This window comes from Falco naumanni, chromosome 1 (assembly GCF_017639655.2).
Source record: "Falco naumanni isolate bFalNau1 chromosome 1, bFalNau1.pat, whole genome shotgun sequence".
In the NCBI taxonomy this organism is placed as follows: Eukaryota; Metazoa; Chordata; class Aves; order Falconiformes; family Falconidae; genus Falco; species Falco naumanni.
In genome coordinates, this window is record NC_054054.1 from 32,803,429 (window position 1) to 32,821,502 (window position 18,074).

At 39.5% G+C, this 18,074-nt stretch overlaps 1 protein-coding gene across 2 annotated transcripts in view; it reads left to right on the forward strand.

Moving 5' to 3' along the window:
• Positions 1-18,074, forward strand: part of PPARGC1A (PPARG coactivator 1 alpha) — a 372,842-nt gene that overhangs the window by 336,413 nt on the left and 18,355 nt on the right. For both annotated transcript variants that reach the window (XM_040588281.1, XM_040588291.1), the window contains exons 3-7: positions 3,923-4,117; positions 5,080-5,202; positions 6,106-6,310; positions 10,433-10,478; positions 10,587-10,660. In XM_040588281.1, coding sequence (XP_040444215.1) covers positions 3,923-4,117; positions 5,080-5,202; positions 6,106-6,310; positions 10,433-10,478; positions 10,587-10,660 — 643 coding nt within the window. The remainder of the gene's footprint in view (positions 1-3,922; positions 4,118-5,079; positions 5,203-6,105; positions 6,311-10,432; positions 10,479-10,586; positions 10,661-18,074) is intronic.

The following is an 18,074-nucleotide window of genomic DNA, read 5'->3' on the forward strand; positions in this document are numbered from 1 at the left end:
GTGACAGTAATAATGGTGATTTCAAAATTTGGCATGACTTTTAAAGGGAGCAAATTCCATGGTAAAATCACAACATTGCTCAATGTATGCACCCTAAAGGAACGTGTGTGAAAGACAAGGTGCCTGAGTCTCCATTACAGCTCAGTCTTTGACCTCTGTAATGGGATTGCTGACGAGTAACAGGTATTACAGACATAAAATGCTAAACACGAGGTGAACCTGGCTCCATCAATAGGCAGAACAAGCAAAAGAGAAAGAATTATCAGGGGTAGAGGATTTAAATACCTTTGTGTGGGTAAATTATCAACTCATTTCATATAGCTTTTCACTGGCCAAAGAGAGAATATCTCTGGAGATATTTTACTGAAGGCAGAAACCCAATTAGAATAAGATTGTTACACAACTAATAAAGTGTTTGCAGACAGAGAATTATTTTTAGTGCTGTAGAAATATTAAAGCATTAGAGCAAAACTTGTAAAAGCAGAGAAGAGCGTAGTTAGAAACTTATCGTGATCTTTAGGATCCTAGAGCACTCATTTTTGAGGATTGGTTGGTGTTCTGGTAGTTCACAGCACTAGTCAGCTTTCCCTGATGTGTTTTCCCATGCACAGTGACACCAATGCCAAATCTTATTCCCTTTCAAAGCTAATGCAATTCTGGATACGCTAGAAATTTTTGCTGTCAGAATTGTGGAAGCGTATGTGTTCAGTGACATACTTGGGTTCCTTGCCTCCTTCAGCTGGTTGAAAATGTACAGGTGTCAAAAAAAGCCCTCTGGCCCTGATGTCTTTATGTTAAACTAAGAAACAAGGATGTTAAGAAGTTCATTCAGTGTGGCCAGGAAGTGATGCGTAACTGCTTCTGCATTAAGAAGACCTGTTAGTAAGCAAGATGCAGTCATTATGAATTGTTTTTGTAAGTGTTTAATAATTGCATGTATTTGCTGTATGGCTTTACGTTTGAGACTATCCTCTATCCCTTTTTCTTACACACTGTAGTTCATTTAGGTGGTCTAAATACTTAGGATCTCCACACCTTTAGATGGAAGCAAACCCTTTCAATGTGACCTGCTTGGAAGTTAGGGACACAGTAGATTGAGTTGCAGAGAGCACATGGCGCATCCTTCTGACCTCGGTGGAGACTGAAGGTGCTTAGCTCCTCCTGATTCACCGAGCCTGTGCAATGAGCAGGTTGGATGCTAGTCTGAAATGTGAACTTCTGCGGTGACAGTGCTGAAACCGTGAAACTCTGCGTTTGGCCATGGCATTGCTTCTCCCCAGTGCTGTCAACACCAAGACTCAGGTTGCAATAGCAAAGCAGAAAGCTGCTGCTTCAGTGATTATTGCTGCGACGCTGATGTACCCGACCATCCCTCCCTCCACATCTCCCCTCAGCACCATTTCTGCTGTATCTAATAATTGTGTTTCTTTATAAACAGTAATTTAGGACAATTATGAGCAATAGCATAGTTAAACCTTTAAAAGGTTATCTAGCAATGTCATTTTCTTGACTAATGTGTTCCTGCTGCCATGTCGTTTGTGAATAGACATGTGTTAGCCAGCTAGTGTGCTTCATCTGTGGTGACTTTGATTTATTTGCTCTGTAAATTGGGACTGAAGCAATAATGGAAAGTGACATTAATTGTTTAACAGAGTCCTCTTTGTCACATCCTCTGCTTTCTCTGGGGTGTTTGAATGTTGAAACTTGTACAAAACTAATTGAAATTGCTGTGATGAGGACCGGTGTCCACTCAACTTTCTCTTCCTGAATGTCAGCGCACTTGAATGTCTGTTTAAAGCACAAGAGCTGAGCAACTAATAGCAAATATCAGGGTTTCTTCTGGCATGCTATTATTAAAGAAGGCATTCCCCATTAGAAATACTAACACTTCCAGCTTTCTTGTCAGCTTTGTAAGCTGCAAGGCTCAGTGATGCACCCCACCAGCTAGACCTGCTGGAAGAGTTCCTGGTATGGGGCTGGGGGTCAGGCAGCCAGACTCCACCATGACCACCCTGGGGCTGAGGGCTAGCTCTCGCCACTATTTATCCTAACACCCACAAGGGGCTTGAAATGCCATTTGAAAAAAAAAGTTAGTGCTTTGTTACATTGCAAAGTGCTTTTTTTTGCCCAATAATGCTTTTTTGTACTTTTCTACAAGTGACCTGTAATTTTCCTGTTTTCCTCTCAATAACTGGCTGTGAAAAGCTGGATTTGGAGCATGGTTTTATTCATGATGTGGCTCCCCTCTGCTTATTTCTCTCCTCTGCACGCTGAGTTATCATGGCACTGTGCACGTGTCTGCTTGGTGTGGTGGAAATCACCAGGTACCAGAACTTAGACTCATTTTCTCAATGGCTAAGCCCCTTTTGGCCTTTTAAGTAAATGCTTCTCCTTAGCATTAGCTTTGCCTGAGAGTTTGTTTCTTGGGGATGATGCTGTAAGCACCAGAACAGTTTACGCTCTGCTGTAGCTTCCTAGCTCGCAGACAGTTTTTCTGTAAGAAGCTGTGAGGTGTGATTTGGCAGAGAGGCCTGGCAGGAGCAATTATCTGTGTGGTTTATGAGCATCTCTGTTCGAATTCTGGTAGGTAAAAGTTATTACTGAAAAAAGTCATGCTAAGGGGATACCCAGATTCACTTGGTTTTATGGTGTTTTGTGGGGGTTTTTTTTTGTGAGGTGTAACTGGCAGTGTTTTGTTGTTGACTTTTTAAACTTCTTTTTTGTTTGTTTGTTTGTCTTACTGGTATATTCCTTGCTGGTTCCCTTCTAAATTGTGAGGTTTGAACTTAGCTGATATCTCTTCACAGTGTGAGCCTGCAGCGTGATGAGCCACTGTGAAGCTGGTGGAAAAACTCCAATTTGATATCCCTAGAATCAGTGAAGGGCTTTTCATTTACTTTAATAGCACTAGGATCAGCCTAGGAATCCTAGATAATTGATCTGTCAAGATCAATTTCCAATCTTTCTGAAAAATAAATATAATGATTTTTACATAATTCTATTCCTCAGAACTCTCAGTACTCCAAAAAAATCTGTACCTTAATATACAGTAGGGACTATATTTCATTAAAAAATCGTAAGGCATTTAAATTTACTCAATTTGACAAAAAGAAGTCTTGTTGCTGAAATAAGATATCTAATATAAATTAACATTACAGCCACATCTGATTAGGAATTAATCTACTTTTTATAATTGCAGTTTGAATTAGATAAATGCGTATACAATAGTCGTGTTGAGCACTCAAACGACATAGCTCGAAAGGACAACTTCAAAGGCAATCTACCTAATACATTTATTTAAAAGAAACCCAAAGAGCCTGCCATTTACAGTATGAGTCCTGATGGCTAGTCTTACGCGAAAATGCTCAGGAATGAGGAGTTGTTCATTTGGGTTTGGAGCAAGGTTTTCCAGAAATATGGGAGGGAAACCCTTCCTGGCTTACAGCGGGCTGCGTAGGTGAGCAAGGTTTTCCAGATTTCACTGGTGATTCGTTTTGCTCTTCTGATTAGCTGTCTTATTCTCTGAGTCTTGTAGTTTTGTCAGGTCAATTAGGTGGTGTTCAGTGTTGAAAAGGGAAAGAAAGAGACAGCCTGGTCTGACACCCTCATTAGGTGTCAGCATCTTAGGCACATCCTGTAATACAATTCCTATGTGATTACTTATCGTTGTTAACACTTGATTAAAAAAAAAAATGTGGAAGAAAAGTAAACTAGAGCAATACGCTGCAAGTGCACAGAGATTTCACTGCAGAGAATCATGGATTGTTTTATTGCACTTGGTTACATCTGAGATTCTCTTGCAGGTTACTGTTTCAAGGGCTGCTGTAACTATGTTTGGACTGCTTTTTCGCATACAGAGGCATCATTTTGTTCCTTTTCTCTTCTTACCTGGTTCCGCTTTTTGCTTTGTCCCCTCCCACAGAAGATAGATGAAGAGAGTGAGGCAAACTTGCTAGCCGTTCTCACTGAAACACTGGACAGCATCCCTGTGGATGAGGATGGATTGCCTTCATTTGATGCGCTGACAGATGGAGATGTGACCAACGAAAATGCCGCTAGCCCTTCCCCAGTGCCCGACGGCACCCCTCCAACTCAGGAGGCAGAAGAGCCGTCTCTAGTAAGAACCCTTCCTACTGTTTAACAGGAATTGGATGTGCCTCTGGCTACCCGCTGCATGGGTATGATGTAGTCACAGTAAGGTCTGGACTTTTCATTTAGACTAGAAAGGAAAACTAAGTAAAGAACTGAAAATTAAGGAGGGGGGGGGGGGGGGGGGGAAACGCAACCAGTAGGATGACTAATAAGCTGATTTATTAAAAAGTGTGTTGAAGAGATTGTTTTTGAGATTCTTGTGCTAGTGGATGACACTTTTGCTTATCGTTCCGTTCAAATAAGTCAGGGTAATGGTTTTTAATTCATATTTCATTTCTCAGGGCTCTTTTTGTAAGTATATTTAGATATCTGTCACTTTTGGTGATTATAAGAAAGGCCCATTGAGTGTGGTGGGATATGAGGCTAATTTTGTGCCTTTAACATTGACCAGTAAGCACCATCTTTGTGCTAATTAGGACAAGACTGAACCTTGGGTGAGGATGTGGGTGAAACCTTTTACGCATTTTTCTCAGTAAAACCAGTCTGAGATGTGATTCTGTTTCTGCTGAAAGCCCCTTATCACTGGCTTCAACAGGAGCAGAGCCAGATACCCGCATCTTGACACAGTATCCATTAGTCTGTTAACTTTAACAGCTCTGTTTAGTTCAGAGGCCTCTTCTGTCAAACAGATCGTCACAAATTTCATATCCCATGGATCCAGAAATCCAAGACCCCTGTCATTTCTGCTTGTCCTGCAGTATACTGCAGTAAAGGGAACAGAATACACTGCCAAGCCAGAAGAAAATGAAATCTGTTTGCTCTGGGGAGTATCGACCTCTTCTTTCTGTTTCATTGTACTTTTCTTGCTGAAATTGATGTAGCTAACTTTATGTAACTATGCAAAAATGTAGATAAGTCATTTTAATCCATAAAGATGCATAACTTTACTCTTTTCCTTCCACCTCCCTTCCCCTGGTATGTTTGTAGCTTAAGAAGCTCTTGCTGGCTCCAGCCAACACTCAGCTGAATTACAATGAATGCAGTGGTCTCAGCACACAGAACCATGCAAACACTAATCACAGGATCAGAACAAGCCCTGTGGTTGTTAAGGTACAAACTTCATCTTTGTAATAAGTAAAAAAAGAAAAATTGTAACAAGATCTTTTATGGTTTCAGCAACCAAGCAAGCAGTGGATCTGTATGTGTTGTGTTAATCTGCCTGCGTTCTTGCAACTTTTTTTTAAAAAAAAACAGATTATAGACTGAGTTCAGAAAATCACCTGAGCTCCTTTATGCTCTGAATATTTAATTTGTGCTTTTTCTCTTGGCAGAGTTCAGTTGCAGTCCCACCGTCTGTTGCTCTCGCTTACTTTATTGATACACAGAGTAGTAGGGGGTCCAATAAAATTTGCTGATGGGCTGGTGTTGTTTATGAGTGACTCCAGGATGCAGGACTGTCATTTTACCAGCTGTCTGAGCTAAGAAAAATGACACTGGGTTCTTGGCAAAAGATGTATATTAGCCATTAATTGGATAGAATGGGGGCTCTGACATAATTCTGTTAGCAGACAGTATTAAACAATGTTTGTCTTGCTGTTCACTGTAACTGAAAACGGAGCGTTTAGGGGTACTTAAGAGAGTTGTGAATACTGGGCTCAAGCAATCAGCAGCAAATTAAGGTTTAAACCAGCTTATATTTTTGTTCACAGTAAAGGCGCTGTAGGGTCTTGTTAGTTACATGTTGCTGAGTGAGAACATTGAAATGTAGGAGAAATGAAATAAAAAGCTGCATAAATGTCATTTAGGAATTTTAAATGTAATTTTCTTTCCTTGTTCTGCAAACAATTATTCACAGCTCATAGATCTAGTACACTTAGACTGAACACTTCATTGAAAATCTCATCTCTTCAGAAAACCTGTATCCATTCTGATAAGGTTCAGCTCACTAATTTTAGCTTTATTTTGTTTTATTTTATTTTATTTTATTTTATTTTATTACACCCTGATTTTAAGGCTGAGAATTCATGGAGCAATAAAGCGAAGAGCATTTGTCAACAGCAAAAGCCTCAAAGACGTCCCTGCTCTGAACTTCTCAAGTATCTGACTACAAATGATGACCCTCCTCAGACCAAACCAGCAGAGAACAGGAACAGCAGCAAAGAGAAATGCACCTCCAAAAGGAAGCTCCATCTGCAGTCTCAGACAAATCATCTGCAAGGTGGGTGTGCGACCGCAGAACACAGCTTTGGTACCAGCAGTAACACAGGGAAGCTGAAACACTGCAGCTGTGATACCTTGATACCTCGTCTGTTCTGTGGATTACTGTTGTAAATCCAGCATCTTTTCTGTGTAGGGAGAATAATGAAGTTAGAATTAGTTGGCTAGATTTAGCTTTTTAAAAAATTTAATCCTGTCTCTGTTGCCCCAAGCCTCAGAAAAAGAATCTCGGGGAAAAAAATGTTTAACAAATTCCACATGTTAATATACCAAGCTAGCTGGAGATACTTATTCACAGAGTACTGTACCACTAAGAAATCATTATTCCCTTAAATAAGCTGGGCAGGCCAGTTCATTAGTGAGCTTCTTTCTTTTTTGCTAGCGTAAAACTGAAGGCATTGTTAACCTGCCACATAGTCCTTAAGAGACAATAAATAGTGCTCTCACTGCTACAGAGAAAGCAATAAATGTGTCATTCCTGTTAAAGCTGGGATGCTGGTTTGTAATTTTGTTTTGTAAATAGTTGAAAGTTTAGCTGCCATCCTGATCTTTCTCTCTCTTTTTAGATTCTTTATGGCCAAAACTAAACACTCTTGTTGACTTTTAGTATCCCCCAATGCATAAAGAACTGGTCTATATTACAAGTACCTTCTGTGACAGAAATGCAAGAGCTTAAAGCCCCCCCTCTCCCACTTTCTGTCCCTCTCTTCCCCTGCCTGTTTTTCCAACATAAAGGAAAGCTGTAAAAGCTTATGAGCCCAAAGGGAGCTTTTTTCAAAGTTCCTGTTACTTTAAAATACATCTATGTATGTACATTGGCCTGGCACCTAGCAGGCCAGGTGCCTATCTCAGTCACACATAGTGCGTATCCTGGATGGCTCTGCTTAAGTCAATGGAAGTTATCTGGCTGCAACAGAGATCAGGATGTGACCCTAAATGTGGTGTTCTGGTATTTTTGAAGCAACAACTGTAAACTGTATATGTGGGGTTTTTTTCTTTTCCACTCCCCCTTCCCTGCATTTTCAGCCCCCATCAGATCTAATTTTTCACTCTTCACTAGGAAGTATAAGCAAACTTAACAAAAATAATCTTCCCTTCCCACTGCTAAATACCCTTCTTGCTGCTATACATTCTGACATCCTAAGTATAGTTTTCCCCATTATGGTCCCAGAGTCTCTGAGCAATGTCTCTTGTAAGAAAGAAATCCAGCTGCCCCTAGAGCTTCTTGGATGTCAACTGCCACTCTTTCTGGACGGCTGGATGGCTTCAGCAGCCTGCTTCACAAAAAAAATCCAGATTGAATGTGCGCTTGTAAAACTTGGGTCTCTTACTGCAATGGTACTGATATGTAGACCTGCCAGAAGTTACAGGGGGCTTTATTAACACTGTTGGGTGTTAAGGTGATACATGATAAGGTATATCATGTATACATGCTGTGTGCACATGCTTGTTCTATACAGACTTAGGTTCATTTGCACACACATAAATACAGATTATAAAATCTTCCTATTCAGATCAGAGCTGCATTTTGCCGTCAGCTGAGGCAATTGTGTAGATTCTGTGCAAAAAAGCAGAGCACAGAAGGAGAGGTTAGGAAAGTCCAAAGGGACATAAAGCTAACTTACCAGTGTTTAGCAGATGACTGTGACTTCAGTGGTGTTGCAGTTGAAATTTCAGGCAGGGAGAAATTACTCTCTTCTTTAATTCCTGCAGTTTAATTTACAGACTTCTGAAATGTTTTTTCATCAAATTTGCCTCATACACCAATATATGACTTCAATATCAATGGATTTGCATATAATACAAATACAGGAATATAATGCTTTCAGCTTGGACAGTCAATTCATGCAGAATCAACCTTGCAGATTTAACTGATATTTGCAGACCTGCAGACATTTGTTCATACATTTAATAAGAAGTACAAGAAAATTGGCTCCATCTGTTTTAAAAAATAATCAGGATCTAATACTTTCTTTCAAAGTTAAGGAAAGCTCACAAAGGATTAGTCAAATGGTATTTTCCTTTAGGGTTACTGTTGCAAACATATTGCAAACCCATGGGACTGTCCATAAACCCATTCATGCCAAAGATCATCTGTGGTTTTGCACTGAAATTTGCCTGTGAGGAAACTTGGTTCTTTTGAACCTGAATGTTTTCAATTTACAGGGACAAGCAACTTCATGTGAACCCTTTTTAACAAGAAAAAAACACACCGCAGTAGACCTTAAAACTCTAATAAACAGGCACCATGGAAAATGATAGTGTCTTGGCTAAATATTTACACTTCCAATAGCTGTATGTGAGACAAAATCCTTCGCAGGAATACTGTTTGGTCAAGCCCTTGCCTAGCAATAAGAAAACTGATGGGTGTTTTGGTATGCGAATTTCTCAGTGGGAGAGCTCAGTGATATCTGCCTAAAATGAATACGTACGGGTGTGAGATAGCACCTTGGTTCTGTGCCCATGTCTGACAGATTTGCAGCGTGCCTCAGTGCTTCAGACTTTTATATATACATTCTTATGTGGGACTATTCTGTGGGACTAATGAGAGCTAGAATGAGACTTTTTAGAGGCTTAAATAGCTCTTACACATTCAGCTTCCTTAGAAAGCCTGAATTGGTTAAGAGCATATAGATTTTTATCCTTAAAAAAAAAAAAAAAAAAAAAAAAAAAAAAAAAAAAAAAAAAAAAAAAAAAAAAAAAAAAAAAAAAAAAAGTGGAAGCCTCTGCATAAAATTTTATTCCAGAGCCTTACTGTAAGGTCCAGGGTCTTTTAAAGCCAGTTTTACCTCTAGGTAGCCACTGGCAAACAGTATACCTAGATATATGTATAATACACACAAAGATATGTCAGGTTACCTTCGGTCTCACCGCACCTGGTTTATGCGCAAATCAGCGGCAGTGCTGGATCAGACAAATAACCCTTTGGAGGTGCATCTCCTCACTCCGACGGTGACTTCTGAGGAAGGTGAACCCGAGGTGAACACCTGAGCTTCCAATTCTAGCTTTCATATGGAGAGGAGGCGAAACAATATGCAGCTCTTGAGAATTGAGTTAATTTTTTTAAAAAAGTAATATTACTTCAGTAATGCTCTAGAGCTTATAAAAGTAATCAATTTGCATATAAAATCCTTTAATGTTGATGGGAGCTCCAAGCCTGGAATGAATACGAAATACGCAGTAGTGACACTCTGGACAAAAGATCTGCAGTGCAGGAGTGTTCAAGGGGAACATTTTGTCTTAAGTAATTAATCTGCAGAAGAGATCCCCTGCTGTTGTTCTTGGTACAATGCTCTCTGCGTTTAAACATCAATCTAACTTCTGAAAAGTAAAATTTGCAAGTAATATTATTTTTAATTTTTAAACATTTTACTGGCAATTAAAAGAACCTTAGTTGTATTACAGTATCCTAGTTCTTGGCTTGCTTTGGGAAAAAGCAAGTTTGCATGAATAAAAGCTACAAAGACTTGTAGTTTTATAGCTAAAGCTTTGTTTTTTGTGTATGTTGGGATTGTGGTGCTGAGAATTTCAACTCCATTTTTACCATCTGTGACTTTGTCCATGGCTTGTCATAGTTTGCAGGATAATTTGCAGAAATTTGGACTATAACTGGTTGGACTGTGGCCTCGTAGAAACAACCTATTCTCAGTGCTACATATAAAATTGTATATTGTAGAAGTAAAATTAACTGAATATTCATAACGTTCTGTTACTTTGTAGTTACTCTGCTGCTTCTGTTTCCAAATAAAACGTGAACTGTAGTCTAAATTAACTCTAAGAGAAATAACATTTTCACAGAGAATCCTGTAGAGTTCTCCATTGATTTTGAACATGTACCAGTTTTCTGAAAGGTTCTTGGCATTTGGGTTGTGTACTGTATTTCAGAGGTACAGTAATTGATGTAAATCATTGTTGAAATTTAGGTGCCCTTTTGGTACCAGTAATAAGGAATCGGGATGAGTCTCCTCATTTATCTATTGAAGATACACTGAAATGGCTATTGAACTATCAGAGCTCAGCCCTAACTGGCTAACATGGGGTTCCAGCACCAAAATAAAAAATGTTTTTAGTATATGTTATGCAGTGTTTAAATATTCTGTAATTGTTTTCTTTTCCCCTTTAGCCAAACCAACAAGTTTATCACTTCCATTGACGCCCGAGTCACCAAAGTAAGTACTAAAAAGTGCAAACATTTATAAAAGGGAGGGGGGTTCAATAGATTTTGGCTACAGCAACTCCATTTCAGCTTGTTTTTATAAATGTGCCCTGTCTTCCAGTGATCCCAAGGGTTCCCCATTTGAGAACAAGACTATTGAACAAACCTTAAGTGTGGAACTCTCTGGAACTGCAGGTGAGAAATGGGGAGTGCTGATTCTTCCTTTAAGCATGGCTTGTGTGTGTGTTTGTTCATTTTAATATACCACATGTGCACCAAGGTCTCACAGAGGTCTCCAGCAGGTTAACTTCAGTGCAGTTTAGCATTGACTTTTTATCCAGTTACCTGAGAAGGAATGTGTTTGAAAATATGGCTCCAAACCTACACAAGAAAGCATAATTTCTGGGAAAATATGAATGAAACCATTTGTCTGTTATACTTCCCCATTTCCCCACAGATTTGTGTACTGCTGAGCACCATCTTTCAAAGACAAACCCCACAGCACAGTGTAATAGATGTTACAGATGGAAAAGTTATGTCATCTAGTCTGTCTCCAGGCCGGTCTAGGGCTGTACGTGACTGCATGTTTCAGTGCTTTGTCAATTCTAGATTAATATGTCACAAATAACAGCTTTCTCCTCTACCACTGAAAAACTATTCCATAGCTTAGAGGTAATTTTTAAAATTGGTGTTCGTTTTATATTCTTGCTTTCTCTTTATTTCTTCTGTTAGCACATTTCACACAACCTCCCTTTATCCTCCTCCTCCTCCGTTCAGATCCCTGGTGGTTGTACCTTTTAAAGATTTGTAGATTTTTTTATCAAGTGTTGGTTTAGTTCATGCATCACCCATTGCACTCATTTAATTTGTCTGCTCTTCTTTCCGCTAAAGTCAATTCCTTCAGACTCAGATCTGGTTTATTGCTTTCCTCTGAACTCTGTTTTGCCTCTGTTTTCCTGAAGTGTCCAGAACTGAGCACAAGAGCACACGTTGAGCTCCACCTGAGCTATTGCCAAGACTGTTTTCTTTCTCCATTGTGTAATACTGAAAAACAAGAGATGTACTTGGCATGTGTTTCTCTCGGGGTAACAGCGGATTGTAAATTATGTGATCTCTAGTGTTTTGGGGGGCATTGCAAAGTATGTCTTCCAGTACCATAAATCAGCTTGCTGCCCCTAAACCCAGTGGCAGCTTTACACAAGGGCATGCTTAAGTGTATGTACTTTGAACTTTCACCTCCCTACAACCATCATTTCACTTTTTTCAGAAACTTCTTCATTAGTTCAGCATTAAAACATGCACCCTTTTCTCTGACACACCCTGAAAACCTGCAATCTTTATAATTCTTCTCATGACAAAAGGATGCACCTTCCAATGCACCTGCTTGAAAAACCAGAACAAACACGGCAAAATTCAGTCTGTGCAGCAGGATAATCCTGTTCAGTGCCAGCAGGCCTGCAGCACGGAGAAACCTCTTTTATCATTACTGGAGAGCAGATCTGTGTGAGGGTGCCCATTTGTAAGCACACTGGTAAGTCAGTGCTTAGTGCTGCCAACAGAAAGGGGTAGATGAGGTGACCACAGCAGAGTGGTACAAGCAGCCATTGAAATCACTGAAGGGAACAGTGTTTTATCCCAGCCAGAAAGTCAGCAGCCTGCTCTTCCCATTAGCTGACTAGACAGAAACGGGTAGTCAGTCTGACCCCTGGATGGTCCTCTAGTGTTGCCTCCATAATGGCAACAGGAATGGCCTTGGTATTACCAAATTTATTCCACTCCATCAGCTGTGCACAGAGGACACAAAACAACTCTGTAGTTGTCTTAGGCAATATAACCAGGAGAACCAGTGCATTAAAAAATGCATCAGAAGCTGTGAAACAGCACAACTGGACAAATATGTGGACATGAACCTTCTACTATGAAATCATGATATTTTTCTTTCTGAAAGTAAGTAGAATCTAGTTCTAGCTAGAAAATAAACTGATAATAATCAGGAAGAATAAGAGTTGGTGAAGCATGTGTGGCCAGGGAGTTGGGGCACTGTTACCAAGCAGCATACATGATGGTGGATCTTGGACTTTATGTTGTACTTGCTCTGGTCTTCACAGTGCCTGGTGGGGAGGTTTCAGGGGATTGTATTTCATCACTTGGCGGCTGTATCAATCTCGGCCTTCACATACACGTAGATTTTATTTTTATTTTCATATATATATATATATAAATCTATAACAACGTGAGTGGTTGTGCATGTCTTTTTAACTCATTTGTATTGTAGTAGTGTCTTGTGTCATGAGTTTGTTTGTGCTGGAAGCAGGCAGGTACATAACAGAAACAACCTGGAGTACTGAAGAACTTACAGCATATGTGAGTAAATCATGGCAGAATCGGAACCTGCTTCAATTAAAAAAAAAAAAAAAAAGTGGAAAAAAATAGTGGCAATAGTGATTAATAATACCTTGGAGTTCTTTAGTGAGACCCTGGCAACTCCAAATTATATCCAGATAACCACATTGCTCATTGTCCTTATATAGGGCAGCTTGCACTGTACAAGCACTATTTATTATAATTTAAATAGGAGTTGCCTTGATCTCACTGCTGAATTGAAAAGACCATTAGCAGTGCTGCTCGCACTATCGAAGCACAAAGTATTTTAATATAAATAGCAGCTCCCTTGATCTCTCTGCTGAAAACAACATTGGTTCCCTCACTGATGAATTAACTATAGAGCAGGAAAATAAATAAATAAATAAAAGCATTTCCCACATGAGCCATCAATCTTCGTCACACTCACATTTTGGATTCATGTATCTAAAGTCAAACTGAAACCATTCACTTGCTGATGCTGTATCTTGCTTTACAATGGATTTGTTAGTAGTTGTGAACGTAACTTTGTCCTCCCTAAAACTGTCAAAACATTGATTTGTCAAATTACAAGGAACAAATATTTATTTGGAAGTGTTTCCAAGCCACACAACTCTTTGCCATGCACTTTAAGTAAGTGCCCTGTGATAGAGGGATAAGTCCATTGCTATCTAAAATCCCAACTCCTGCAGCTGATTTCTAGTGCTATTCTACGAAAAATGGACCAGAACATCATGATATGGAGGGAGTCCTGGGTGATGATAACGTAGTGGATGAAATTTCTGTGTAAGGAGAGTCTCATTCTGTGCAAAAGGCTAGCAAGAGGTCCTTCTGCCTTTGCTTCCACAGCTAGCTGCATTACCAGCACCTTGCTAAGAGGCCATGGGCTTGGATGACTCTAATGTCTTCCAGGAACATGGGATGCTTCTGTGTCACTGAAAGACCTCTTTCCTCTTTGTTACCAGTCAGGCTGAGGGGGCACCTGCAGGCACAGGCACTAGGAAGATAACTCACCCTCTGTAGGTGGCTGTTTCTCTTGGTGATTGAGGGCTCTTCAGTGATTGTCTTAGACTTTCTGCTGAACTTCTACATGCCAGAAATAAGATGGCATGGCTCCTAAATGTTTGAAATTCAGCATGCTCTGTTCTCTCGGCGTCTTTTTAAACCTTCACTCCTAAATAGCCAAAGCCATCATGTAAGCGCATGAAGTGAGTTTACACGCTTAAGGCTCAGTCAATAACTGGAAGGTTATTTCCACCCTCTTATCTACAACTAACTTGGTAGAAAGTCTCTCATTTGCACATAGATCCCTGTAATTTGCCTAAGTGTAAAACTCCTCACCAGTCTTTCTTGGGTTCAAAATTTGATTTCTCCAAAAAGATGACAGAAAAGGCTGTATGAACACGATCAGCTTGAATAATGATTTGGAATTCATGAGCATCCTTGAGGATACTTATACCCTGCTATTTGCCCACCTCTAGATCTGGGTTACCTCTTAGTTGTCGGAACTAATACTTAAAATCTGTGATGTAAGAACTTGTTTGACCTCAGAATGATTTCTGATAAAATGAGATGTGAGATGCAGAGTTGTCCAGAGGGAATACAATCTAGTAAATTATTTGATATTTTCAGGCGTCTGTGTTTATTCTCTGCAGCACTGACAACAGGATTAAACTGAATACTCAACAAGCCTGTAGTTGTTTATTATATGATGGCTATTTAATTTTATTATGTTTTCCTGGCTTCTGCAATCTTGTGCCACACAAAAGCTCTTCTGATTCTTTTACTGAATTGAGCTCTGATCTTGTGTTCAGTGTTTTAAGTGGCCTTAAATAATGTTTCCCTTGACAATCCATTTCTAAACTTAAAAGGTATAAAAGAATTCATTTTCAATGCCTCTCAAAAGCCCAGTGTACATGTAGAAATGTTCCAGAGCTGCGTTCCCCAAAAGGCACTAATTCTCAGCCCCCTCAAAGCACAGCAAATGTCATCAAACATTTAAATGCAAACGGTAACGGTAGAGTTTTAGAAAGATCTGTGTCTATGTAAAACAGCATTGCAAATCAGTCCTAAAAAGTCAAGATGTCACATTTTATGCAAAGGCACTCCCCTAATTTCTGCTTATCAATCTAGCTGAGCTAAATGAGTTACTAAGGGTTTGGTTTTTTTTCAGTGGAGTTCTGGAATGTATCAAAAGTAGTTTCACTCTCTCTTGAAAGAAGTCGCTCAGCCAAGGTGGCAGACACGGCACACATGCAAACACCTCTTGTTGCACAGACATGGGGAGTGTGGTGCTGCTTCGGCAGCAGTGCTGGCAAATTGATGTACGCTATTTTGAAACCGAAGATCACTGAGTGAGTTCTTAGTATATAGACAGAGCAAGGCAAAGTGCAAACGTACCATTTACCGAAGCCATTCAATTAAAGAAAAGTCCCTACAAAGAAAATGGTTTTATAGCATGTCATGAAAAAATACTTGGCTTTTACTTTAAAAAGAAAAAAGACTGTTTAAGGGGAATGATTGCAGAGTATGTACCACTTCTAACAGATTTGCTGTGCAGAAGTACATAAGTGTGAGTGATGTAGAGGTACTTGTTTATTATAGAGCACATTTCAATGCAGTAATCATAAATATTGCTAAGGTTGTGCTCTGTTGAAATATGACCTACATACTCTTGATTGTTTGTGTTACGTGATTTGTCTGACACCCATTACATTCTGGGTAATGGCAGCCATTTGTTGCTGTGCACAGCAGGCTCTTTTGACAAAAGAAAATAGGCAGCAATAAAAAAGCTATAGTCTGAATTACATTCTGCACAGCGCTGCACTGCTGAGAGTTTGTGCAAGTGTGTTAACAATGCTCTGAACTGCCTCTTGTCAGCCTTCAGCCCGTAATGGCCATCTGTCCTTCCATAAATCTGTCAAAACCTGCTAAGTTCAAGAGAGAGCACAGAATATACCTTGTACTGTCAACGTTAAAATGTACACATTGGTGGAGAAACCAGCACGTATGAAATAATCCAATGGTTATAGATTACTGTAACGCCGTTGATGTGGGATCATGGCCCTCAGTGAAGATTACCAGGGATTAGTGTGAAGATGAGCATGTGTGCAGCCAACTGGTTTTCTCAAAGTTCATGGTTTGGAGATTGGTCATGGGACATGCTGAAGGTGGACTCCGCAGTGGTGACATGAATTCAAAACTTTGCTCCCTCCTCCATCCCCCGGTGGAGGTTTGTTCAAAAGTTAAATGAACGTTTTCCAACTTTTATCTGTTTCTACTTGCCTGTGCACTTCCTGCTTCTGCTGAAAACCAGGAAAAAAGCCAAAATGCCACGAGGAAGCCCTTTCTTAGGCTGTCCCCAGCACAGTTCTGCCAGCAGAAGAAGTGCCAGTAAATTTAGCTCAGTCTGTACTTTTACACGGGGGTTTTTTTGGTAGGGGTTTTTTTTCCCCTCCTCTAAAGATTGTTGGACTCCTTCTCAGGCTTCTGGGAATCATTGTGCTCAGTGTTTAGCTTGCTTCCTGCTGGGGCTAGCTTTAAAAAAGTGGAAATGGAAACAGTATTTTATTTTGAATACTGGATTATCTCTGGGGTTTTTTTTGCCTGAAATTCTTAAATATGCATTTTTATTGTGGTGTGGTTGTATTTCTGGTACATTCTTTCGTAACAACTACATCCAAAAAATCACTAACTACCACCAAAGCTTCTCATGGGCTGTGTAATTTCTAGAGTAAAAGTGACAGTTACAAATTTTTTTATCTAGAAAACAGTCTTTGCTTACTGACATCTCTGCTGAATCTGAGCCTGAAGTTTTAGCCTGGAAATTATTACCGCAGAATTTGAAGAGGGCTGTTCTCTTAATTTTGCCAAAAGTTCATTTGCTATTCAAAAATACTTGTTGGGGAGGAGGTAGATAAGGTGTGAAACACATACTGCTGACTCAAGTGAATTTTTGGGAAGGAAGAAAAGAATTGCAGACACAAATTAAAAGAAATAGTTTAACAGTGATGACTTTGCGCAAAACATTTTCACTATTATTTTCAGATTTGAGGTAACTAGAGTAGATATCATTATCTTTGCCTCAGTTTCCCTGACTTTTGTGGCATTAGGTAAAGTTTTCACATAGCCTCCTGTAGCTCATAACCATTTTTTCCAATCGTTCAGACAAAATCAAGCTTCTCTCTCATGTCAAGTATTCATGCCTTGGTACTCCTATCTTCTTTTTTTCTGGAACAAATTCATTGCAGCTAATGCAATGGGACTCCCAGTCTCCATTTATGCTCCTTAGGGAGCACTATGCATTGATGGACACTTTTTGTTCTTTACAGCAAAACACTATAAAACATGTTCCATTTGCATTGATCTGCTGAGCTCTGTTGCATGGTTAAAAATACAAAACAAAACTCTGTAGTCATGTTTGAAATACACATTTCCTGTAAGTGTGTCTGCCCTCTCTTTTCATTCTTGCTATGGAAGTAATGGAAAGCTCATTGCTTGGACTAGAAGAAATCTGGGGCAGCATCAGGCTCTGGAGTGCTTAAGGAAGGTCTGGATTATCTAGGAGAGCTCCCTAATCTCCATCTAATTTATTAATTTTTAAGCATATATACTTATAAATTACACTGGGGTCAATTGAATGGAAACAAATTTTTCAAACGTAGCATACTAAGTACCTTCCTGAAGAGTAATTATTTCCTGAACAGTGGCTGATGTTTGCTGTTACTGTGCCTGGATGTCCTGGGTTATCCTTTTGTAAAGTCTAAAGAAATTCTATGATTTCTACAGAAAGTATTAAGAGTTATATTCTAACCTTATAAAAATAATTGGAAGATGCTGCTTCAGTTCCCCATGCTGGAATGGGCTGTAGTCCATCCAGCAATTTTGTCTCACCATAGTGATACAATCTATTGCAGTTAAGTGAACAATTCTGGTAGTTTGTGTTAATCTTAGAATACTGTCTGTTTCGTTTTGACTCCCTGCGTCGTGACTCTCGCTAATACTTAGTACCAAATGCAGTGGTTCATTACAGTTGCAGTTGCCCTATTGTTCACTTGAGTTTCAGTTGCAGAAACACATTTCAGGCAAAATGTATTAGTTATGCTTACAAGAATGTATAATACATACATTAGCAATGGTTTACTAAGTTAATGAACTGTGGAGACAAAAAGTCATTGCAGTCGAGTTGTAGGGTTGCTGTACTTCCTTGCATTGAAGTTCTGCATCCTACCGAGGTTCCTTTGGTGGC